Below are 23344 nucleotides of genomic sequence, written 5' to 3'. Positions count from 1 at the left end.
TAGATACATCACTTCTACTACCTAGATCAAGACATAGAGACTACGGGTATCATTCCGAGATAAAAAGGAGTGATCGGTCTTCTAGACCAATCGCTAAATAATGCCTAATACCCAATGCTACCACATGCTGCAGCGCGCCTTATATGGAGGCCCTCTAACGCCGCCAAATAAAATCGGCCTGCTGGGCAAATGGCGATCAATGCGATACGGCATGGCATGCTAACCGTTCTAAAATGGCACAGAAACATTGGCGTCAGCAATGCAACTGAAACCCACAATTCCCCAAAATCCATTTCAATGCCGCCTCAACCACAGGACTGACTTCATAGCGGTGGTGACAGAGGCCGGTCAAGCGCCAGTGAGTGATAGTAATCTGTGAGAGCATTCATTTCATCTCCGAATGTCGTACAGGCGTCATTTCCGCTCAACCTCTTTGTCAAGGCGCCCTTTTCCATAGTGAAAGTAAGTTGTGGTATATCCGAGAAGTTGACTTTGCTATTGCTTTCCTGAACACAATCATATCCTAAAGCCCCGATCTCCCAAACCCGTTTACAGGAGCCACAAGCCAGGATCTCAGTGTCAGGCGCAATAGAAATCGGGGCTCCACACCTAAAACATGCGAATGAGCAGCGTTCACAGAGCAACGATTCTGCTTCTCTGGCGCCGCTGGTCGAATCCGACGGTCGTGCAGGACGTCCACACTGCGTGCATTTCGTCTTTCCAGGGATGACGGTTAGATCCGAGACAATCGCCTTCCACTGTTGGCGCAGCGCATCGGGAATGCGATCACCACTTTTACCCGAATCTCCGGCTTCTTCGCTCGTGACTTTCGTGAAGCCGCTGCCTTGGCAATTCGATATATCGCACTGCGGACCCGGGTCTGTTACTAGACTAAGTTGAAAGTCAAGAGCTTGCTCGCGGAGAAATGGTGCCTCCACACTATGATCGAACGGCCCTGCATAACTCGGGCCTTGAACAGCTTGACAAATGGGAAGGCCGCCGAAATTGGCAATGACCATTTCTCCGCTGGCGAGAAGATCAGATGCAATTGCTCTTCCAGAATCGGCGTCCGTATGAACGACTGGTTGCGAGTCTGGTTCATCGCTTTCTTCATAATGACGATACTTTAGCTTCGCAGTATCTTTGGCTGAGCAATCCTCCCTTCCGACTTCGAGTACATTGATCGACCCGTTGACCTCACCGATCAGAAGCCTACTCTTATCCGGGCTAAAAGCGCCGGACATGATACCGGAGTCGACAGTCATGATGTCTTTAATGAAGACATCTTCTGACGAGCGGGCAACGTCCCAGACTTTAACTACGCCGTCAGAAGACCCTGTATATAGTCGTGTGGCATTGTTCCCCCATGATACAAATCGCACGCCGGTATCGGAGATCTCTCGATCAAGGTCTTCGTGAAGCGGCATCAAGGATTTCCCATGCGTGAGTTTGTAGAGCCAAGAAGCCGGCCTCCTGATGTCCCAAATATATGTACTACCACTCGTGCAACCAGCCGCGACGATATTCTCATCGTAGGGACAAAAGAGTATGTCGTTCATGTCAAGCGCAGGGCACTCTAGTTCCATTAACGCTGAGTACTTCCCTTCGCCTCGACCGTCATGAAAGCGAACCAGTGACCGCGTGCCTCTGTTCACGTTCTGACTGGCAACGCAACCAACAGCGAACAGGGGAGCAGTTCTTTGACACGAGTTGAAAGCAACGTCAAAGACATTCCTTGATGTGCCATGAACGTGCAATTGCGTCTGGGTTACAACATCCCACAAGCATATGTCCCCACTCGTGTCTAGGCGATCCTCACGCATGTTTGCCCCGAAGCCGGCAAGTAGCATGCGTCCATGATTGGGCTCGAATTTTAGAGACGTTGGTAGAATGTTCATATCGGGTCGTTCACGGGCCTTTGCTGATGTGTACGACCATCTGACAATATTTTCGGGATCCTCGAGGTTCATGACTTTGACGGCATTTGTCGTCCATTTCTTCGCCGCTGTGGCAACAAGGCCATGACAACCAACGGCCAAAAGGTCAACCTTAGCCTTGTGTTTCAAGGCCTTGATTAACTCTGGTTGAGAACCATTTTGGCGTGTCCCCCAAACAATAGCATGCTTGTCGTAACCTGCGGAGAACATGTAATCCCCATTAGGAGAGAAGGCAACCGCAGAGACCGTAGTATAGAGCTTAGGATCCTGCGATACATACATAGCGTATGTCGAATTGGGGCCAGTCTCGGTTCGTTTCCGATCAATCTTGTGTTCGCCAAGCTCATGGATGACTTTGTTCGTGATGTCCCCAAACAGTAGATTGTTCGGTCGATTGTATTGCATTGAGTCAGGATCTGTTACACACACAGCACCGGCTACAAAGCATTGGCCGTCGGGGGACCAGGCTACGGTATGAACGTCACTGGATGCTCCTGTGAAATAGTACGCGGGACCTAGAGTATCGTAAACATTATTCCTCATTTGGTACGAAAGGGGTCTCGATGCTGCTTTCCACCCTCTCCTTGACTGAAGACCGAGTTCTCTTTGTCGAACAAGCGAAGAAGTGGACGCTTTTAGGTTTGTGCTGAGCTTTCGATTTTGCCTGACTGCTCCTAATCTATCGATATGTGGAGTTGCGCGAAGCATCCCCTGTCTGGCATCTTGCAGAAAGGCATCAATGCTATCCTTGTCCCGGGTATGCAGTCTTCGTCTAAGCTCGTAGGAAAGCCTTAACAGCTGAGGTTCAGTCTGAGCCTTCATCAATTTCTGCAGCCGCCTTTGGGAACCGTGGGGCGACTGTAAAGGGCGCAGAATTTTCTTTATGACTTGCTCTACAACCTCGATTTCATCGTAGTCAAAGTCGACGTGGATGACGGTGCATTGCCAGCTGCGGCCACTACGCTGATCCCACTCTCCAGACGTGGACCCGGCTTGTAGAGACAGACGTTGTGCGGATGTCAGATATGGAAGATATCCTCCAGACGTGACCGGCTGTCGTGACTGAGATGTAAGAATTGCGAGTCTTGCATCTGCGGCTTCTTGTTGCCAACCCATTTCCATCGGTGTATCAATGGGGATAACATCTTCGGGACCAACTGAGGGCTCTACAGATTGCTCGGGGGACTGGAAAGGGGCTTTCCAATTTAGTGTTTGTGCCATCGGGGATTCATCATCCAATGGGTCTGCAGCGTTTGACTGTCTGCTTCGTTGTTTCGGCCAGGTGTAGTTCACTGTTTGGACCGACCTTCGTGGTCGTCGTCTCGGCCGGGCGGACTCATTTGCGGAGGACACATCAAGCGAAGAATCCACATCTAGTGGTAGTCTTGGTTGGACCAGGGCCTTGTGGTGAAATTGGTGATTTACGACCTGTGCTTCATGGACCTCTGCACTCGTTTCCGCGGACCGAGGGGTGTCACGTTGGGCAGTCCCCCAGTCTATCCCTGCTTCTGCTGCGTATTTGGCGGGCAATCGAAGCCTCGGTGGATCTTGGTTTCTATCCCTCTTGTTCAGTTTTTGAGAGTAACGGGTTTGAATAGTGGGTCCACCGCGATTGAAATGCTTCTTGAAACACTCAATGATTTCGCGCCACGTAAGCTTCTTAGCCTCTTTTAAAAAGATGATCAAATGGTCTTCTTCTTCAGAGTATTTGGGCCATTTGACTGTGTTTCGAGAAGCGAGGGCTGGCGTCGACATGTCAGGTACGTCTTGATTTTGCGTTGAGTCTACGACCATGGGGCCACCCCTATCTTCAGTAGATCCAAAATATACCGAGTTGTGCTGCGGGGGCTTTTCAATGTTCTCCGTTCCTGGCCTGACCTCCCCTTTGTTCGAGGCTCGTTCAGGGTCCCCGATCAGAGGGCGTAACTTTTTTCCCGGTCTGGGCACTCTTCGAGGCTTAAAATCCTCCAACGAGAAAGTGGTATTCTCATGCATTTCAATATCCGAATCCGAATCCAGGGACAGGTAGTTGTCATTTACAGCAGGTTGAGAATTCGGCGGGACCAGAGACATGTCATAGCCGGATCTCCCGATCACAATAGGGAGTGCGCGTGACGCACCTAGAAGGTCTACTGAAGCTGGAGATTTTGTGGGTTTCGTTTTCAATTGAGTGTTCAACGAATAGACTGTTGGGGTTTGGTTCCTGGTCTGTAACCTGACGCGGGCGTTGCTGAGTGAAGATCTTCTTTGCTGTGTGATGGCACCAGCACGGCAAAAGCCAAACATATCATCCTCAGAAGCATATAAGCCATTGTTCTCATTTCCATTCACATTCTCTGAAGACCGTGATACTATTAGCCCTGTCTTGCCTTTGTTCGAAAGCTTCCTCCTCTTTTCTGGTTGTGTAATACAGGTTGCGCCTTGTGGCGTTGTCCCGGAGTAGATTGACAGATACGGCCCTACGTCGGAAGTGCCATTCGCTCCTGCAGCGGTGAGGCTCTGCTTGCTTGTTGTTCCACTCAATGGCGTTGGCGCTGAAGCGTAGGATGAGGAAAAGCTGAACGTCGTGCTCGAAGTCGTGAACTTTCGCAATGAGGACGTGCCCGCCAGATAGCGTACATTTTCCGGTAACGGCACGGGGGATTTCTTCTCTTTGGACGCTACAGAGGTTGCCTCGAATAGGTGCCTCACATTCTCGGGCAGAGGAATGGGGGTCTTTTTGGGGGGCGGAGTGGGGAGGAGCGAGGACAAAGGCCCATCATCGTCAGAGTCGTTTGTAAGATCTATGGTATCTCTCCAATCCCTGCGCTCGTTAGCCATTGTATGCGGGGTCGGTCTCTCGCCCGAGATTTTAGACGCGTTCAGAGAGTCGGTGCTGTGGTATGGTGTTCCACATCTTTGAAGCGCAAATCGCGAGTGCATTAAAAACCTACTTTGGTGCCATCGTCTCCGCCCACGGTCAACGACGCGTCCATGCGACGATAGAGAACAAAGGGCGTCAAGAGTCGCGTAAAGTGGGTTGCTGTGGGAGGGAATTGGCCTGGCGCGGTCATGAGCCAACCCACCTCGGTCTTTAGCGTCGTGTGGCGGTGTACAGGATCCCTAGAGCGCGTGCGTGCGTCAGTGCGTCTCCTCTCAATCAACCAGACCCGCTCACGTGAGACACTCCAGCTCGTCAGGCGGCTAATCTTTAGTCACTTTCCCTTTCACTGTCCCTCCTCCAATATAGGAGTTGCAGAACCCTTCTTCTCTGTTACTACTCCCTAACTTGTCTTGATATTCTATTAACCTTCTGTTAACTTTCTTTTAATAGCTTCTGAACCGCTTAATGGTGGTAAATCAGATACTGCACTACCCGCTGAATTTACGATCCCCAGGAGTCTTGGGATTGCAGCTTCTCTGTAAGAAATATCCACAACAAGTGCATAATTTACAGGCGAATCCGTGAAAATCTTTCTCCATAACTCTCTGAGTGACCAATCCGACACATCATTGGGATTTCTCCCCATACTCATCCGAATTATGTCCATTCCCGTTCGAAGCAACCTTCAAAACCTTCTGCTCGACATCGCCATTCCTCTCATGATTTGACTCAACAGCAGCCATGCCAGTAACTACAATCTCCTCTCCTGGTGCAACATCCTGTGGAACTGGCGGGCCTGTGAAAGACTTTCTACCTCTTATAAAGTACCACGCAAGACTAATGGCAGCGAATCCAGCGAACACTACCGACGCATAGTTCATGGTTGTAGCTTCAACCGGGAGGCTGACCGGCATGCAGAATAAAATCACAGCGAGACATATCCAGCCAATCATAGCAATGTTGATAGCATATCCGAATCTGCCCAGTGAAAATGACGAGTTCTTGACTGCCTTACGTCCCCGCAAAACCGAGATCAGAATAGGCATTCCATATGAGGTGGAGAGACAAATCGTAGCCACTCCCGTAAAGCTATTAAAAGCGGCCGAGGATCCAAAATAGATCAGCCCCAGGAGACAATCGACAACCGTGGAAAGAACGAGCGCCCAGAGTGGTATGTCAAAGCGCTTATCGACCTGCTTCCATAACCTGGATCCCGGAATCGCCCCATCCCGGGCAAACGCATATGTGCAGCGGGAAGCCGCGGTAAGAGCTCCGACACCTGCGAAGAACAGGATCCCGAGAATAAGGAAGAGAAGGCCAAATCCACCACCTGCGGAACCAGTGACGGTCTTGAAGAGCAGGCCAATTGGCTGACCATTTGCTACGTCAAGGAGCATCTGAACGTCGGGAAGGACGAAAAGAATGGGTATGAGATAGATCACTCCAGTAACTCCAGCTGCAGCAACCGATAGAACAATGGCTTTCGGGACTTCTCGCTCGGGATTCTGTACTTCTTCACACATTGCTGCGACCATGCCGTATCCAGTTAGAGTATAGGCAGCTTGTAGGAGCCCGACAAAAAATGCCCAGCCTGAAGGCCTATTATAGCCATCAGCATCAGCAGTATCAAGCTTCGGAAGTTTCACTCACCACCCGCTTTGGGAAGCATCATAATGCGCAAACACAAAGTCTCCACTCCTCCTATGATCTGCCATACTAAGCAATGTGACCAAGATGATCACCACACTACTCGCCGTCCAGTAAATGCAGATTTTGTTGATTAAATCCAGGTACTTCGCTCCAAAGATATTGACAACCATACAAACTATCATTACTGCCCAGAACATCAAGATTGTTTGATATTGGTTTGGGACGAAGCTTTCGTCCCAAAGCGTGATGGCCGACAGGATAAGCTGCCCTCCAGAAAAGTTGATCGAGAGGGTGACTGTTCGCCAGTTAATGATATGTTAATGAAGACCTAGAATTATTTCATTTACCTGTCCAATTCCCAACCAATGTCAACCACCCAGTAACCCACGATGCAACGGGGGCATATTTCCTGGTAGAAAGCATAGCGGACCAGTAGTAAACGCCTCCCGCAGTCGGATACACAGCGCAAATCTCAGCCAAGGACGCTGCAATGGACAGGGAGATTAGCGACACAAGCACCCAACCCCAAAGGATAGTAACAGATTGACCATCAGTGAGCGTGATATACATGGTCGTAGACAGACCAAACGGGACCGCCATAATCGCAAAAGACCTATGAAGCTCAATTAGATTTCCTGATTGGAATAACTGAATAGAAGGGAAACTCACATTCCCAAGACGCTAAGCATGCTCAGATTTCGGGGCAATTCACTCTGATATCCCATCTTCGCTAGCGCCGCATCGGCACTGGGGTCAACTGACCCGCGACGTGTTATTGAGTTACTACGCTTCATGGTGGTGGGTTGATGTTTTCAGGAGGAATTCCTGGAGAAGGTCGGACAGCCTGTTATACGAATCCAAGAATTGCGGCGTTCCAAAGTTCTCGAGCTCGTGAAGCAAGTGTGAACTTTACGTAAAGTGTGCTTCCCCTTGGTAGCTTGGATGCTGAACACTCACTTTCGAGTTGCACGAAAACCAAAGCTATGCGAACCTCGCGATGAACCTCACACTCGGGATGAGAGGTAGCTATATCGAGAATCTAGATCACCAGAGAGTGTCGTCGGCACCACGCAACGAGCAGAAAAAGTTCCTGGTCATCGGTCCGAGCAACACCAAGTGAACCCCCAGCTTCCTCTTCCATCGTAGCGCTCGCTGAGAAGCCGCCTGCGTCATCTTCCGATGCCGAGATATCACGCCTGGGGCTGCCTGTTTTGCGGAGTAATATCGGCGCTTCTGATAACGGTCTTGGCGATTCGTAAAAGGTTGGGTGGCTGGGAACCGGTGATGGATTTTGTCCTTCACGACAGAGGGGTGGTCTTCACCGCGAGCTTAACTAGCGAATGTTGGTGGAGTTGCGACAAGTGACTACATTGCATATATAAATCTATTGCACACACACAAAATCTCTACTATTTCATCTTATGCACGCGACATGGAACATAATCTGGGCAGAGTCAATCCGTTAACCCTCTTACTAGAATCAAGGAGCGTGTCAACAGGATGCACGAATCGCATAACAGTCGAAGAGAGTAGTGGTCGCGTACACCTCATAGAGAAAGACGCGGCATTTGACTATTTGAAAATGGCGGAGGAGAAATGTGGTGACTATCAAAACCAACTTGCAGTCTCTCACTCAAAGGTTGCTGAACACAATAGGAAATAGATAACTACAAAGCCGACCGCAAGTCAAAGAATGAATGGGTTTCTCACCGAATTCGCATGCTGTCGACTTCTTGGTCCTTCTCCTTAGCACATGTGCCTGAAGATCGTTTAGATGTATTCTTGCTTTGCATAGTGGCTGTTGAAATGCAAGAGATGATTCTAGCTCTTAGCGCTTGTTGTAATAGAAAGCAAGTTCCGAGGGAAGAACAGAGCTGCAAGCCATTCTAAAATGAGTCTTGAATGTATTAAGTGCCCTTTGATGCCCTCAAGTTATCTGCCGCAATATAAGTCTTCTCCAGCTAACGCTGTTTCTCGTGCAATCAATTCGACGGTGTCGGTGCTTATCCTGTAATATATTTTGCTACCTAACGCGGGACATGATGAAGTAATTTGGGATAGAGATCTGCATCCCATTTCCACTCTCCCCGATTCTGGTAGGAGTGTGAACAGATAGACTCCACCCTAGACATGTTCCACGTTATACAATAACATACTGTAGAGTATCTAACATATTCCTCGAACACAGTGTTGCTCTAGCCGTCTTTTATCTATATATTTCCTTCATTTTTCTTAACCTCTGATAAAGGTGAGGAGAGCGTGAGGAGGCATCTGCGGCAGTGGAAGGAGGCAGTGGAAGGAGACGCGGGCAAGATGTGATTTCCTACAAGAGCTACGCTACCTTGAATAACAGTAACAGGGACAGAATTATTGAAAAATGTGCCCTGTCATTCCGTCCGATAGATAGGACGGTTTTGCATCCACCAGGTGACTAAAAAGGGTCAATGCAGTGATTCCCAAATGGAAATGAGGGGATTGGAGAACAAGGGCACACACCTGACGTAGAGAGGCTAAGTCTCTCATTCATTGCCATGAATGCTTCGCGTGCATCGCCTGCGCCAATGAAACCGGAATCTCTACCATGGTGCAACCCCAATGCTTGGCATCGGCAGCAAAGCCCGGAACTATGAATCAAAGAAAGATGCGACAAACTATGGAGAGGTGGATGGGACAAGCATGAGTCGGGGCAACATTGAGCGCAGTGTCCGTTGCAACTCATCGGCACACCAAGCCATTAGCCAGGTTTATGTACACATTATACGAAAAGATAACCTGTTCCGACTGCTCCCTACACCAAGAACCCCGGACTCAAAGCAAAATGCAAACAATAGGGTATCCAGACAGCCATATCAACACCACCTAATGAAGCGGAGACCCGGCGTTGAGAGCAGGCCAGTAAAGGTCGCGTCTCTGTTCTTTTCAGCTCTACCATGCTGCGTCGCCGCGTCAGCATGCTCCAAGGTAGTTTCTTTCTGCATGTGCCAGCTTACAGAGCTACTATGCTTGGAGTGCTCACGATGAGTCAGTGATCAGAGCTCGTACTGGCCATAGAGCGCAGTCGATTTTGCTGGCGCAGAGGTTGGGAGGTGAGTTTGCGTCACGCTCTGAGATAAAGACCATGCTTTGCCAGCCATAAGATCGGTTGTATGCATTGGTTTCTGAAGCATCGGGTCGTCGAAGGCAACTGGAGTGGCACGGTTGTGGTGGGGAAACGCAGAGGTCAAAGTGATTGTGGAGGTGAGCAGGCTTACTGCTACAAAAGCTTTCATTTCGTCGGCTTGAAGAACTTCTTATAGGAAGATCTGAGTAGTTGGAGGGTTGGTGAGTTCGCTGGAGGCAATGTTGTCGGGGCGGTGTCGCTTGGAAACTAGAATGGATGAATGACTGATAATACAAGTTGTGTATTTGATTGAGACAGAAATAATAAGTTCTTTGTCTGTGGATAGTTGTGCGAGCTCGAATTTCTCCGGAAAGACTTCCCAGTGATACGTATTTCCGCAAATGGATTGTGCAATTGTGTGGCTGCTCAAAAGGAATTTAAATATCACCCCTCGGAGCTGACTTGTTGAGGATAGATAAGGAAAGTGGAAGTGAAAAAACAGGAAGCCAACGCGATAGCACCAACTCTTAATACTCTTGATACTTACTCGGACACCGAGAGGCTAGATTGATGGCGGCTATGATCTAGCAGTTCCCTGAACACTGTTGGTGCGAAGAAGGGGCACGTTGGGTGGAGTGCGCTATGAGTGGTCAAGTCGAGACTCGTTTCTGAGCGATCCGGCCTCGTTGCTCGGCAAGCAAACCGTATTCGTCTTAGCGCGTTTTACCAACGAACTATCTCGAACTTCTACGACAAGGCTGCTGCACAAAATAAAGCCCAATGACACAGATCTTCGCATATTGCACCCAATCCTCGAGCTTTTCTGGCTGCGGAGACCTTACCAGCCATGCTGTCGCTTCCCCTCATCACACCGCGCCCGGTAAGTTCATTGGAAGCATTCCTGTCAATCGTATGAAAACAAACAACTGCCGCACCATGTTTCAACCTCCGCGGTCCTTGAGTCTCAGAAGGGTTTCTTTGGAACTATCGAGTTCATGAAATTGCTCATTGTAGCACCAGGATGCTAGCCTCTGGCCCTCGCACCGATTGAGCAACACCTCCTTCGACGCCCCTTCCGCCGACTCGCAGAACCCCTCGTCCAGCAATGGCCACCGCCGGCCGAACTCACGCCATGGACACCACTCTTCCTCCTCCCGCTCAGCCCTCGCTGCCCTAGCTGCGGATGAGAATGTCATCTACCAGCGCAAACAGAATGTTCGGCGCTTCGGCGCAGGCTGGATTCGTCCTCCCGGTGTCGCGAAGACCTATCAAGCTACTATGGACGAAGCAGCTGAGCGCGAAGAGCAGGAGATATTGGCAAGGCGTGAACAGGTTCTGCTAGATCTTGCAGCTGCTCAGACAGAGACAGCCAACCAACAGCAGGCGGCAGAAGGCGCGGACGAAGAGATGGCGGAACCTGAGAGAGATCTTGATGATGAGGTACCTGAGGCAGAGGCGGATGAGAGCGACGTCTCTGTCACCGAAGATGACGTGAGCGGGGTCGATGAAGGAGACAACGGCCATCAAGGCCAAGCAGCCGATATCACATTCAACGAGGACAGTTTCATTGAGGGGAGCATGGTTGCTGGCGAGGTCGAACGCATGCTCGAAATGGAGGAAGCAGAGATGACTGGAGTCTTGCAGGAGGAACGTGATCTTGACGACGACATCCCTGAGGCCGGAAGCTACGAACACACCGAAACGGATCTTGAAGACTCAAGCTCAGAGGAAGATGCGAGCCGAGGGCCAGCACCGAGCACAGGAAGACGAAGCTCCGGAAGGCAGAGTTCAGGCCGATCAAGTTTTGGCATAAGAGGCGGAAGAAGGAACAGGAGCAGCATCGAGATTGAAGGAAGCAGCTCCATTATTGATGGCAGTTCATTCCTACGCAGTTCTCCTGCTGCAGCCAGAGGCTCATTGAGGAGCCAGTTCATGAGATCACGCGGCAGGGCCGAGTAAGATCCGATCACATGTTATATGGCGGTGTCAACGACGTCATGACCGAAGTCCATTCCTCGACGGCGAATATTTGAACGACTTACGATAGGTAGGGTGTATCAAAAGGAGGTTATCGATACCTAACTAAGGTACTCTCCGTGAGGGCGAATATTTGAACCACCTACCACAGGCGGTGTTGTGAAAGGAGCTCAGCAGTACCGTAAACTGTTACAGTAGTACTCGGAAGCAATTGTTTGACTTTCATCCCTATCCCTCAACAATTCTCCGAGTTGTATTCTTCGCTACTGTAAGGAGCTAGTCAAGCAAACCCAAACCAAAGACCGAAGGTTCCACATCAGCATGGAGGAAAACTTTTCAGTTGGGTTTGAGCTGGAGTATGCTTTATTGTTTGTGAGAATCAGCAAGTCATGTTCCAACATTGTGCCGTCACACCAAGTTACACGGTTGTGGGGATGATGATGCCTTCAAGAGGGAAATGCGATCGAATGGTCTGCGTTGGAAACCAAAGGAAAGTCGGCAATCGAACCGCCAACATTGGGAGCTCCCGAACGGCAATTTGTCCGACTAAAAGATCGATTGTTCCCTTCATGGGCAGCATTTACCGGAATCAATCGATCAGTTCCTAGTTTTCGAGCTTTGCGGGCCCATTCCATGTAATGTAGTGCACAGCGCCAACTTGACACAATACAGCCTTTCGTGTGTTTCTTATTCTACGCATCTATTGCTAATAAGTGCCCTTCACGGCGCTTGAATTTCAGTTACAGATCCATTGCGATATATCGCTTCCATAGAAACAACCCCTTTGTGCTCAACAACTTTGCATTTTTCCTTTTCGACTCCTCACATTCCTCCCCTCTCAACTCCTTCACTCCTAGGCCTATCTCTCCCAAAATTTACTCGCGCCAAGCGGCGGTCATCTGGAAACATCAACAAAAACAGGAATCAATCTTAGTATTCACTTTGCTCTCACAAGTGCGCGTTGCTCTTTAGTGTGGATACAAGGTGGGGCAAAGAAAGAGACAGACGCAAACTCTGGAAGTGGAAGCAAGTACAACGATTAAGGAGCAGGCGAAGCAGATTGAGGAGAAAGACGCGCCTGACACCATTATAATCTATCGGCTCCAGAACTTGTGGATATGCCAACTGTAGGAAACTGGTGAGAGAACATCGTCAGGGTTCCTGCTTTGCAGCTACTTTTTGTATTTGCACGTGTGATGGGACAAGGTGGAAATAGGGATCATAGGCAAAAATGCTTCACCAGTAGAGTATCAAAAGAGGGTTAAGCAAGCTAACAACTTAGCAAGAGGGTGCAGTTTGGGATCAGAAAATCTCGATGACTTCACGAGTATGTGGGTTCGGGGAATTTTGATCCTAGCATTCAGAGCGCTCGCAACAGTCACGGTACATTAATGAAGAGGGTCCAGTCTGCTAGTACTGTTGTTGCTGTGACTGAATATGGAGCTGACAAGTGCAAATCTCAACTAGCGAAGGGAATAGCTCACTTTCCTCCTCTTCAGCCTCTCTTATGAATCATTCTCTCACAATCTTAGAGAAGGAGAGTCAGATGATGCATATATTAACCATGAGCACCTTCCACAAGCTAATTTCAGGGGCACTCAGCTGCCTAGGTCTTTCTTCTCGCGTATCAAGCGTCTTCTAGGATCTTCATAGTCACAGACTCATATCTTTTCACAAATTCGATGACATATAATTGCCTTTCGTGCATTCTCCAACCTCTCGAAACTTCTCAAGCAACCACCTCCAAATTCTCCGTACATCGTAACTCTGGCCTTCTTAATTCACCAGCCAAGCGTCACGCCCTGACATACACCATATAAGCGTATTGCCTCTTCGAGACCCCTTTCTGGGAATCAGAACCTCTAACGTGAAGAAGAAGGAACAGACTAGGAGAACAGAGATGCTTTTATCCGCGGCGGTGGATTTTCAGCCTTCAGAAAACCAAGCATTTCGGGAATAGCACATGTGCTCATATCGCGTATCAATCGCCCGGGCACTCCTGGTTTAGGGGATATTTAAGCCCGTATGACTGACGCATGCACAAACCACATGTAATACCGTCATAAATTCTAATTAAAGACCTTATCTAAGGAAGTTATGGGTCTCGCATTCTACAAACAAGAGAGTCGGAGACCAGGCGGTCCGAGCTTGGAAGTTTAGAAAATACGTTCATGCGAATCATTCAATTCAATAAAAGCCCGATCGCTTAGATATATGTGTGGGAGCCCGTTCTCCCACGGCTTCAACAAAATTTAGAGCATGGAACTTGGAGACCATGGGCTCTACGAAAATAAAATTATCCAACTGGCAAGCTCATGCTCCGAGTTTGACTTCGAGAATCCCAAAAAACAGTTAGAACAAGGAGGAATGCTGTCCAGGAGTTCAGGGGCCAGAATGTAGGTTGGAATCAATTCCGTATTCTCGCTTCCATTAGAGAGCCCTCTAGAACGATCTGGATTCAACAGCGGGAACTGCTCATTCACAATCTCCAAACTGACTGATCCCGTGACAGGTCTGGGCCGACGCCTATAAAACCCCCTTCCGAGTCTCTCAGCTTCTTCCCACCGTGATTCTAGCGTTTGCGCCACGAGCTCCAAAAACCATTTAAACTGAGAAAATATGGATCCGTTAGGCTGGCTGGTGACCTCAACTTGATATCTCTGGGGAGAGCTGGAACATCCAAGAATGCAGTCAAGAATACCCGAATGGGAGCTTCCGTGTTCCAAAAGCAGGTTCGCTTCAGCAAATGTTTCTAGATGCTTTCTCTTAGACCAGAAGAAGACGCAAAATAATGAGTGGAACGTTGGCGATATTCGTCGCGGATTTTATCTGCCAGACTGGATTAGGAATTTAAATTTCGACCTCGGTATCTCATGTTGAGCAAGAACCAATCCGGAACCAAAAGATGAGGACGAGAACAACATATGGGATCCTTTCCTATAGTTACACAAGCGCCTTTTTCCGAATTTGTGGACATGATTTCGGAGACAAAAAAAGGACAAGGCTATCTCATGAGTTGTTAATGGCATAAAATTGTGAATCTACCAATAGTATGACATTCTTCCGTTATGGAACTCTCTCCTTTCAATGGCCATTACACTATCCTCTATGGAGCATTCGAGGGTACTCCAGAATGTATTTAAGAGAACAATGTGGGGAAAGAATGGCAAATAACTAGAAAATTAAACGACGACATCAATCGCCTATGAGTTCTCTCTCTGCCGAGGCCAAGAGTGAATCGGAGAAAAAGCCATGGGTCCCAATCCACAGAGCTCCCATATTAATAAAAAGCTGAATATAAGATCGCATGTCTGGACCAAGCGTACAAAAGCAGACGAACCCCTCGACAATATACCGCATGCTCACTGAAGGTTCTTCGTGCAACTGCCCGGGGATTAAACACAACGAAAAGATGCTCGAGAAGAAATTGGAGTTAACATGAAGGGATAAATAGACATCATTCACTCTCTATGGAGCACCTTAAAAATTCTACGATAAAGGAGAACTACGGCGGCAGATCTCTGGAGCCCCTCAGTCAAAGACCAATACTCTACGAACACTGTAAACGTTGAGCAGTATACTGCAAACCCTACGAAGACCGGTGGCTAGTTTCAGCTCATTTCCTTCTAGATATGGATGCGTGCACTTTCAAGAATCTTTCACTACGGGTTTCTACGGAAAGCGCTGCCTACAGGGGACAATGATTCAGCGGCAAGAGAATTCTAAAAATCTTCAGTCACAGACTATGTCTCTTGTTCTTCCAAGCGCTAGATTTCGATGGCTGAGCCCGAAACTAGAAAATCTACGCTCGCGGATTAGGGAAATTGACTTATGATCCCCGGTATTGGACTCCAAGATGTTGCCATGGTATCCTATGGAACGCATACGAAGACTACTGGATACACTACTCCCGATCCTGGTCCCCTTCATGGAGGACATGCAGTTCCGCCAACAACAATAAAATAGTATTTCGATCCTTCAATGATGGGAGACTTACAAAGTTTTGAGGTCCGTTAATGAATCATATTCAAAAAGCTGAATGCTGACCGTCATGGCCTGAGCCTTGGAGTCCCCTAGATCAGAGCTGGAAATATCTACATACCGAATACAATAGACCAGCATGTTAGACAAATGAAAGTACGGCCATCAAGTTAGAAAGAAAATGACAACAGAACTTGTGGTATGAGAACTACCTTCAAGCAATGCTTACCAAAGAATGGCACTGATTCCAATGAACCATTCCCGCCCTTGAAACGCCTGGCTAGCGCTGCTATGAGAGCGCCGTTTCGAAGCCTTGAATAAAAACTGGTGGTCCAGATTTTAGAGGATGGATTGGAAAGTACCCAAAATCGAACATCTCGAGCATGAGCCTATAAACTCCTAAACCCGAACGCCGAAATGAAACCCCTGGAAAATATCTGTGGATTACGCCTGTAAGGTCAATTTGGCCACAACAGTGGAGATTAGATCTGAAGGTCTGTAGCCAAATACAGTTGCTAGCGTGTTACAGCATATCAGGGAACGTTAATAGGGCTAGGTCGGATCCATCAAATCTTACGTTAGAAGTAGGGAGAAGCTAAGAAGGTGCGAATTTATGCCCGAAATCATATTTTCGTAATGGTTTGCTCGAAAAGCGCGCTTGCGATAGATCCAATAATGAAACACTCCAGGGCTCCGAGCTCTGGATAATTCAATGCTTTCCCAATTTGGTATCTTGGCGGATACCTGAATAGAAAAATCCTGGGAGAGTTTTAGGTGAGAATCCCCGTTAGTGTGTGCCCGTACGAAAGTCAAGAGAAAGTTCGAATTCAAGGACCATTGGTGTGCCGAAACTGACAACCTCTGTCAAGCCTCAAGTTTCGGCACGGATTATAGTTGTTCCAAGAGGACTGCTTGAGCTTGCCTCCTCTGAGAATTTCACACCTCTCTGCAGCAGTATTTCAACAATATTGGCGTTTAAAATCCCGCCTGCCCCAAGTCCTCTGTTGAGACATTTACAGGTGGATCCTACACTCACTTTATCCCACACTCTCCAGTCTCCCCATCACCATGCTAGATCATAGTGCACTCATCCTAGATCATTGCCCCCAACCTATTTCTTGCTGGGAGGCCTGGGTGATCCCAAAACGAATCGTCACGCAAACGATAATTGCCTCAATCTGGATATGGGTGGCTCAGTGCATATTTCAATTCTCCTTGATGAAGTGTACTGCCCAACCCTTCAAGCGAGTTTCTGGTGACCCCACCAGAAACAATATCAGAACTGTTTGGGTAGAACGCAATCGAGGAGCGCATGGTAGAAGGCCTGGGAGAAGGTCTTTAAGAATAGGCCGGCATTATGGGCATGAGTGCGATGAAGTCTTGAAGATCATAGTAGCCAAAGGCTTAGCCTAGGTGGCAGCCGAACTATCCAGACTCCCATTTAAATAATCCCGGACGCAGGTGGCTTAACCTATTCAGCTAGAATTTTGATTCCATTCTATCTACCCCTTCTTATTTTGTCGGTTCAGTCTTCATCAAGTTGATATAGGGGCGCCATAGTGAACAAAAAAGATGGTGGGCACTTCGTTGGCACCGCGGAAGCTCATCTTCGGCAAGATGCAACAAAGTTCTATCTTCAGCCTTTTACTTGCCGCAAACTAGTACCTCTCTCCAATGTGCAAGGCTGCCCAAACTCCACAAGGGTGGCCAACGTTTCTAAGGTCCATCATGTCTTCCGCCTGGTTGTCATCCAAGAAGTTGCCACCGATGTCATTCCGTACAGATTCCCACTCTCCTTTCTCGCCTTTAGCCTCACAATCAGCAGCTACGATCGGGCTCCAACAGCGCCCACGATGCATGCCTGATACATTGCTAGAACCAACTAATATAGTCCCAGTGTATTCCCCATCCTCTTTGCAGCTGCACTCGGCCGCGTAGCTCACGTAATTCTTTTCTGGCGTCTTGAACTAGGTGAACGCGCTGACGTTCTGCATCTCTTGGCTAGAAGCACCTCGCTCACTGGTACAGTTACATCGCAACTCAAACTTCGCATCATATATCATGCCCTACGTTTTCGAACTGTGCTACCTCGAGACCCCATCGCTTGCGTCTGGAGTATCCAACAAATGTCTCGTTTCTTCCAATCACACTAACCTCTTTCAGTGGGATAACCATTATCCAACAAAGTCTCCGCAGTTTGACTAGGCTTGCACTTCAGCGCTTACTGGCCATACATAAAAGGTATGTATTCCATCTCCGGCACTACGATCCCTGAACAAACCACCCACAAGACTGCCCATAGTGCCCGAAGCATTGACACAGAAGCCATCGAAGCGTAAAGGGATGGTTCGCTGCTCTCCCCATCGCTTCTGTCGTCATGGCCTTCGCGAGTTTAGTGCATGCTGTTGCATGGTAATTCCTCACCCAAGACCCGGAGTTGATGCTTAGTATTCGGGCCTGGATATGCAGAATTATGCTACGTTGAGCTAACGTCGAATGGAAGTTTTACGGGTGCGTCGGACCTCGCGAGGTTATTGAAGAACATGAGAATGAAGTTTGGGGATATGGAGGGGAAGGCCGGGATTGGGGGTCTGGCTAATACACCTATGGATGCTGATGGAGAGTTGAAGATCACGGGCGTTGTAAGGGCGACTGTGCGAGTTACATCGGGATATAAATTGTATGCTTGTTAGCAGGGCGATTCATAACAGCAATCTCCTAAAATGTCTTGCACAAAGTGTTCCCCCAGGTTTAACATGTCTGTGGCTAGCTGAAGGGGCAAGTACGACGGAGTTAGGAGGGCACTGAACAGGCTGGTAACAGAAGCTATAGTGGGCTCGATGAGAACGGCATTCGTCATCGTTGTCGTACTAGTGATGTAGGCCACCACTGTCGGCCGCGGATGGAGATACCGGTGAACTGTCTTCGCCACGTCCGCTGTCAACAACAAGTAACCTCGTGATCGTTCTGAAGACAGTGCCACTTATGCATCAGTGTTGGCTATGTATGGGTGCTGACAATCTCCTTATCCGGTAACACTAGAAGGACACATAGGTGTTCAAGGATTGTTTTTCTAGAATAAGTTGGAGCTACTCAATTGCTCGTATATAGAATTTATTGTTGAGTTGATGCCATGCGTTGCCTGTGTAAGGAAAGAAGAAGAGAGGAACATGGAGAGCCTTAGATACCCTAGCAGATTCTGGATCTGGGCTCAAGGCAGTATGGGTAAGTAATGCAGCCTAGTTAAATCCTAGTGGCATTCTAGGCTGCACGATGGTGGTAGACGTTAGAGTTGGTGTGGGATGTCCCGTGTCGGAAACCGGGAGAATGCACCAAACCTAGACAGGTTTGAATATTGCGGGGCTCAAGCAAGGGAAACAAATGTAGGATCCAGGCCGAGCCGAGCACATCTCATGCAGATATGGGCTTTCTCATTGGCGACACATGCTTGTGAAGCTCAGTAGGCGCATTCAGTTCCTTGGTTGGAACAGGTTATTTCTTAAAGTTGAAGACAGTTGAATGCTCCTCTTATACCACGTGATTAGTTTGGCATTGCAACTATCGATATTGCGTACCTTTTCCGCCAGGCCTCTTACTCTGTTTTGATTATATGTTTTGGTTATATGTTTTGGTTATAAGTTTTAGTTAGCGTGCATTTTAACCAATATCTTATACCCTGGTGACAAGATCTTGGCAAGCGAAGCCACTAGGGTAGATAGCATAGATTGGAGTAGCCCAGTATCTGTACACCATGGCATCTGCCCTTTGCAGAGGAACCAAGCGGAGACTGTAGAGCACGAACGTATACACATACGAGCTCGTAATAAAATATGCATTACGCAAAAGGGACAGGCTGAGGAAATGGGTCTGTCTAATTTCTGTACACAGGGAGACTAATATGACAACGGCCAACTCAGCAGCGATTCACTATTCGCGAACCCGCACCGCTCTCATCGACCTCAGATATCTTCATGCAAACAGTACCAAAAGGAAATGCGCTGTTGGACCCAAAGAGAGGGAATAAGTTGGGTATTAATTTTGGTATTGTTTGTATGCCACCACGATGGTCTAGACATCCTCTATTCCTCATCATCGCCGAATTGGTTCTTGGGCCCTGGCTTGCTCTGTACCATCATTCCCTTGTATCCGGTAATCGTCTCGGTGCCTTGTGCCTGGGTAGCAGGCGGTTAGTGTGGGTTGCTAGGAGGAGAAGTGGGATTGCTATGGGGTATCATGCATACCTTCAGGTACTCTTCTGTTGCCTCCTGCCACTCCTTCGTCATAGTGCGCGGTCGTTGGGGGTTCGCAAACACGCGGGTGAGGGAGAAGAGGACGATTGAAACGCCCATAATGGCCGAGACGAGGATGAAAACCTTGCGGCCCTCATCTGGAGGGGGAGGCCTTCGCGGGCCATGGGGGCCGAACGCAATGTAGTACGCTGCAGAGTGGTATTGGAGTTAGTTTTGGTGTTCCTCTCGGACAGCTTGCGATGGTCTGATTAGAAATTTTGGTGAAGTCGGCAGCAGAGCCCGATACGACGCCGAACGTCACAGGTGCTTCCCAGAAACCCAATTGAACATGTAAAAATACCACGCACCGGCCTTCTTCTCCTGCATCGTCATCTCCTTCCAGTCGACCTTCATGCGGTCCCTAAGCGACATCCAGAGATCGGCCTGCTCCTGGGGGGGCATGTCCTCCCATCGCTTCTCGATGTTAGCCAGCGTCGGGTTGGAGATGGCATGTGCCTGGCGGGTCTGCTGCTGTTGGAGGCACACGGCGGGTGCGATTCGAGGCACACGAAGGGCTGGTCGGGTCGCGGACGAGGGGACGATGCAGGCCGAGCTCCTCGTGGCCCGGATGACGGAGGAGCGCAGCATGGCGAAGGGTAGAGTGGAGAGGGTCGCAGAATTGAAGATGAGAAGGGGAGCGGTCCCTGTCGAGGAAGTTGGCGGTGCCAATTGGTGATGAGGATGGGGGGAGAAGCCGGGTCGTGGACGGGCTTCAGGTGAAGTTCGAAGGCTTGGCGGAGAAAAGGACCTTTCCAGTTGCAAAGCCAGTGGTGTGAGCGCAACGCTCACCTAATCGGCGAGCCAATCAGCAGCAGCCATTTCGAGGCTTCACATCAGCAACAATTCGCGCATGCTGCCAGAGCTCCAAGGACTGAAGCTGCGCAATTGCGCCGTGAGAGCTGCCATTTTCTGGGCTCAGCGCTGCAGTACATATAGGGCAGCTTCACCCACGCCATCTCGTCCTACTTTGATTCAGTGCCTGCTCCCTACCCAGTCCCAGGGTCGCAGGCGTGTTCCCCAAGCTCTCGGGCCGAGCAGCATCGGCTCATGCCACCCTCACAATCGCCTGTCCCCAGCCCTACCTCGTCAGATCACCACCTGACGCTCATCTATATTCGCTGCCCGCCGCCCCTCACCTTAATGCAGGTACCTCTCTCTCGTCTGGACGCCGTCGTGGCACACAGATGGCCTCAAGGTGGCATCGAGGCTGTCCACACGCGAACCGCTGGGAGAGTTCTCTTCCTCCCGGCCGCGGACTCGCTACCCTCCCTCTCACAGCTCAACATGTGCATCTGCAAAGACCGCCTCGTGGTGGTTTCTACGTGGAGGTGACGCTGGGTAGCACTTACATTCGCACTTCCCACGCAGGCCGGATTCAGCATAATAACGCACAGTCATCTTATCGAATGACCATGTAGCCATCCAGAGCCCCAGCAGGTAAACAACCGACCAAAACGCTGAGACTGACTTTTCCCATCAAGCAAATCTCATCCCACGGTGCCGAGCATGTTGAAGGATCATGAGATGCGCAAATCTCGCTCTCTGTAAGCGGCGCTGAGAAATTTCTGTGGTGTAGATGCTTCTTCGCAGAGGCGGACGAGTCTGCAGGAGCCAAGCGGAGCCATCTGCATCATTGTACATGGAGTCCAGCAAGCACGCAGCGTCGTTGAGTGGATCGAGAACATGGTGAAGCAGAAATGCTAGTGCTCCGTAGACTGGGGAAATGTCGCGTTTTGAATGCCTGAGCAATCCCGGGCCTGTTCAGTGCATTCAGGTCATTCCCCGGACGATTCCGGCCTCGCAGCCGCAATGAGTGCACCGCGTCCGAGGTAGCAGTGTGTGACAAGCCCCCCCCCCCGAAGCACTGTCGGCCGGAAGTGTGGGAGCAGGAAGAGGTATATTATTGGGCTAGGCCGGCGGCTGAGGCAGTTTTATCTCTCAGAAAAAAAGAAGTGCTTGTGACGTTGACGTCTCTTTGGCTCTGCAATAATATTTAAGTGAGGGGCCAGCTCGACCACCCCACCACCCAACAAACAACTTTTCGCCCTCAGCCCACAACAATTCTCCCACCCATTGCCTGCCTCCATCGCTGATTCAATTCTTCTTATAGTGAGTAAAGTTCGTCTGGTACATGGACTGACCCTCGTTGACTCTCGCAGCACTCCATTCACTCTATCTAGCCATCATGGTCGTCAAGGTTAGCTAGCTCTACCCCGCGAGAGTCGTTCTCAGCCATTGACTCACGTCTTCTAGGTCGGCATCAACGGCTTCGGTCGTATTGGCAGAATCGTCTTCCGAAATGCGTGAGTATTTCTCCAGTGTCGAGCAGTGTCTTTTGAAGCCTCCCTCTCTCTAACACGCCACCGCAGCGTCGAGCATAACGACGTCGAAATTGTTGCCTGCAATGATCCCTTCATTGAGCCCCACTACGCTGTAAGCATCCCTATACCCCATAAAAGTCGGTTCTACCCATGGGCACAGCTTTGCTATGTCTAGGACAAGAGAACACGCTGAATGCGAGTGCGGGGCTGACTCGCCATCATCAGGCGTACATGCTCAAGTATGACAGCACGCACGGCCAATTCAAGGGAGACATCAAAGTTGATGGCAACAACCTCATCATCAATGGCAAGACTGTCCGCTTCTACATGGAGAAGGACCCGGCCAACATCCCGTGGAGCGAGACTGGTGCATACTACATCGTCGAGTCGACTGGTGTTTTCACCACGACTGAGAAGGCTAAGGCCCATATCAAGGGCGGTGCTAAGAAGGTCGTCATCTCTGCTCCCTCTGCTGATGCCCCCATGTTCGTCATGGGTGTCAACCACGAGACATACAAGTCGGACATCGAGGTGCTCTCCAACGCCTCCTGCACAACCAACTGCTTAGCTCCGCTGGCCAAAGTCGTTCACGACAAGTTCACTATCATTGAGGGCTTGATGACTACTATCCACTCCTACACTGCTACCCAGAAAGTTGTCGACGGACCGTCCGCCAAGGACTGGCGTGGTGGACGTACTGCTGCGCAGAACATCATTCCTAGCAGCACCGGTGCCGCCAAGGCTGTTGGCAAGGTCATCCCAGACCTTAATGGCAAGCTCACTGGCATGTCGATGCGTGTCCCAACCGCAAACGTCTCCGTTGTCGACCTGACCTGCCGTATTGAGAAGGGTGCTACTTATGACGAGATCAAGGCCGCCGTTAAGGAGGCTTCAGAGGGCGCGCTCCAGGGCATGTATTCAAAAAACGATTGTCCCAGCGATATCACTAACGGGATTCCTAGGTATCCTTGGATACACCGAGGATGACATCGTCTCCACCGACTTGATCGGCGACAACCGATCCTCTATCTTTGATGCCAAGGCAGGAATTTCCCTCAACAAGAATTTCGTTAAGCTCGTTTCCTGGTACGACAACGAGTGGGGATACTCCCGCCGTGTTCTCGACCTCCTCGTGTACATTGCCAAGGTGGATGGCAACGCTTAGGAATCAGGACGGAGCCAGGCAATGCCTAGACTGTAGGGAGAAGTTTCGATGATTTGGGCCC

The 23344-nt window shown here is 49.5% G+C and overlaps 7 protein-coding genes across 7 annotated transcripts; 3 read left to right on the top strand and 4 right to left on the bottom strand.

Moving 5' to 3' along the window:
• Nucleotides 1–54: 54 nt before the first annotated feature.
• BDR25DRAFT_334009 (WD40 repeat-like protein) lies at nt 55–3692 on the bottom strand (the record flags this gene model as incomplete). The annotated part of the gene is made up of 5 exons (XM_033692897.1): nt 55–2703; nt 2734–2795; nt 2826–2911; nt 2945–3194; nt 3231–3692. The coding sequence occupies 5 exons, from the start codon at nt 3690–3692 to the stop codon at nt 324–326; spliced, it is 3240 nt and encodes a 1079-aa protein (XP_033548231.1). The 3' UTR covers nt 55–323.
• Nucleotides 3693–5204: 1512 nt separating this feature from the next.
• Nucleotides 5205–7493, bottom strand: BDR25DRAFT_260909 (amino acid permease-like protein). Its single transcript, XM_033686676.1, has 4 exons — nt 7120–7493; nt 6798–7063; nt 6451–6745; nt 5205–6399 (listed from the first exon to the last, which is right to left on the bottom strand). The coding sequence occupies exons 1-4, from the start codon at nt 7242–7244 to the stop codon at nt 5427–5429; spliced, it is 1659 nt and encodes a 552-aa protein (XP_033548230.1). The 5' UTR covers nt 7245–7493; the 3' UTR covers nt 5205–5426.
• A 2904-nt stretch (nt 7494–10397) lies between these two features.
• Nucleotides 10398–11509, top strand: BDR25DRAFT_325135 (uncharacterized protein; the record flags this gene model as incomplete). Its single annotated transcript, XM_033692198.1, has 2 exons — nt 10398–10430; nt 10571–11509. The coding sequence occupies 2 exons, from the start codon at nt 10398–10400 to the stop codon at nt 11507–11509; spliced, it is 972 nt and encodes a 323-aa protein (XP_033548229.1).
• A 2115-nt stretch (nt 11510–13624) lies between these two features.
• BDR25DRAFT_354627 (uncharacterized protein) lies at nt 13625–14964 on the top strand (the record flags this gene model as incomplete). Its single annotated transcript, XM_033695343.1, has 10 exons — nt 13625–13681; nt 13725–13878; nt 13906–13942; nt 13993–14032; nt 14104–14259; nt 14303–14393; nt 14438–14496; nt 14579–14679; nt 14738–14783; nt 14830–14964. 10 exons carry the CDS (start codon nt 13625–13627, stop codon nt 14962–14964), a joined length of 876 nt encoding a protein of 291 aa, XP_033548228.1.
• Nucleotides 14965–14988: 24 nt separating this feature from the next.
• Nucleotides 14989–16822, bottom strand: BDR25DRAFT_354626 (uncharacterized protein; the record flags this gene model as incomplete). Its single annotated transcript, XM_033695342.1, has 10 exons — nt 14989–15132; nt 15174–15215; nt 15272–15443; nt 15525–15621; nt 15738–15832; nt 15871–16023; nt 16086–16359; nt 16394–16564; nt 16620–16700; nt 16738–16822. The coding sequence occupies 10 exons, from the start codon at nt 16820–16822 to the stop codon at nt 14989–14991; spliced, it is 1314 nt and encodes a 437-aa protein (XP_033548227.1).
• Nucleotides 16823–19287: 2465 nt separating this feature from the next.
• BDR25DRAFT_260906 (COX4-domain-containing protein) lies at nt 19288–20385 on the bottom strand (the record flags this gene model as incomplete). The annotated part of the gene is made up of 3 exons (XM_033686675.1): nt 19288–19680; nt 19750–19946; nt 20106–20385. The coding sequence occupies 3 exons, from the start codon at nt 20383–20385 to the stop codon at nt 19588–19590; spliced, it is 570 nt and encodes a 189-aa protein (XP_033548226.1). The 3' UTR covers nt 19288–19587.
• A 1597-nt stretch (nt 20386–21982) lies between these two features.
• Nucleotides 21983–23283, top strand: BDR25DRAFT_325132 (glyceraldehyde-3-phosphate dehydrogenase; the record flags this gene model as incomplete). Its single annotated transcript, XM_033692197.1, has 5 exons — nt 21983–21994; nt 22051–22100; nt 22167–22230; nt 22344–23028; nt 23081–23283. 5 exons carry the CDS (start codon nt 21983–21985, stop codon nt 23281–23283), a joined length of 1014 nt encoding a protein of 337 aa, XP_033548225.1.
• Nucleotides 23284–23344: the final 61 nt, after the last annotated feature.

The sequence above is a fragment of the Lindgomyces ingoldianus genome, assembly GCF_010093535.1.
Source record: "Lindgomyces ingoldianus strain ATCC 200398 unplaced genomic scaffold BDR25scaffold_14, whole genome shotgun sequence".
NCBI lineage: Eukaryota > Fungi > Ascomycota > Dothideomycetes > Pleosporales > Lindgomycetaceae > Lindgomyces > Lindgomyces ingoldianus.
This window is presented reverse-complemented; position numbering and strand designations above follow the sequence as displayed.

Bases quoted from the DNA above. Each gene is read 5' to 3' on its own strand.
- BDR25DRAFT_260909 (XM_033686676.1), bottom strand. From the start codon at position 7,244: ATGAAGCGTAGTAACTCAATAACACGTCGCGGGTCAGTTGACCCCAGT. The intron at 7,064-7,119 runs GTGAGTTTCCCT...TGAGCTTCATAG, and splicing joins ATGCTTAGCGTCTTGGGAAT to GTCTTTTGCGATTATGGCGG. The intron at 6,400-6,450 runs GTGAGTGAAACT...TGGCTATAATAG, and splicing joins GATGCTTCCCAAAGCGGGTG to GCCTTCAGGCTGGGCATTTT.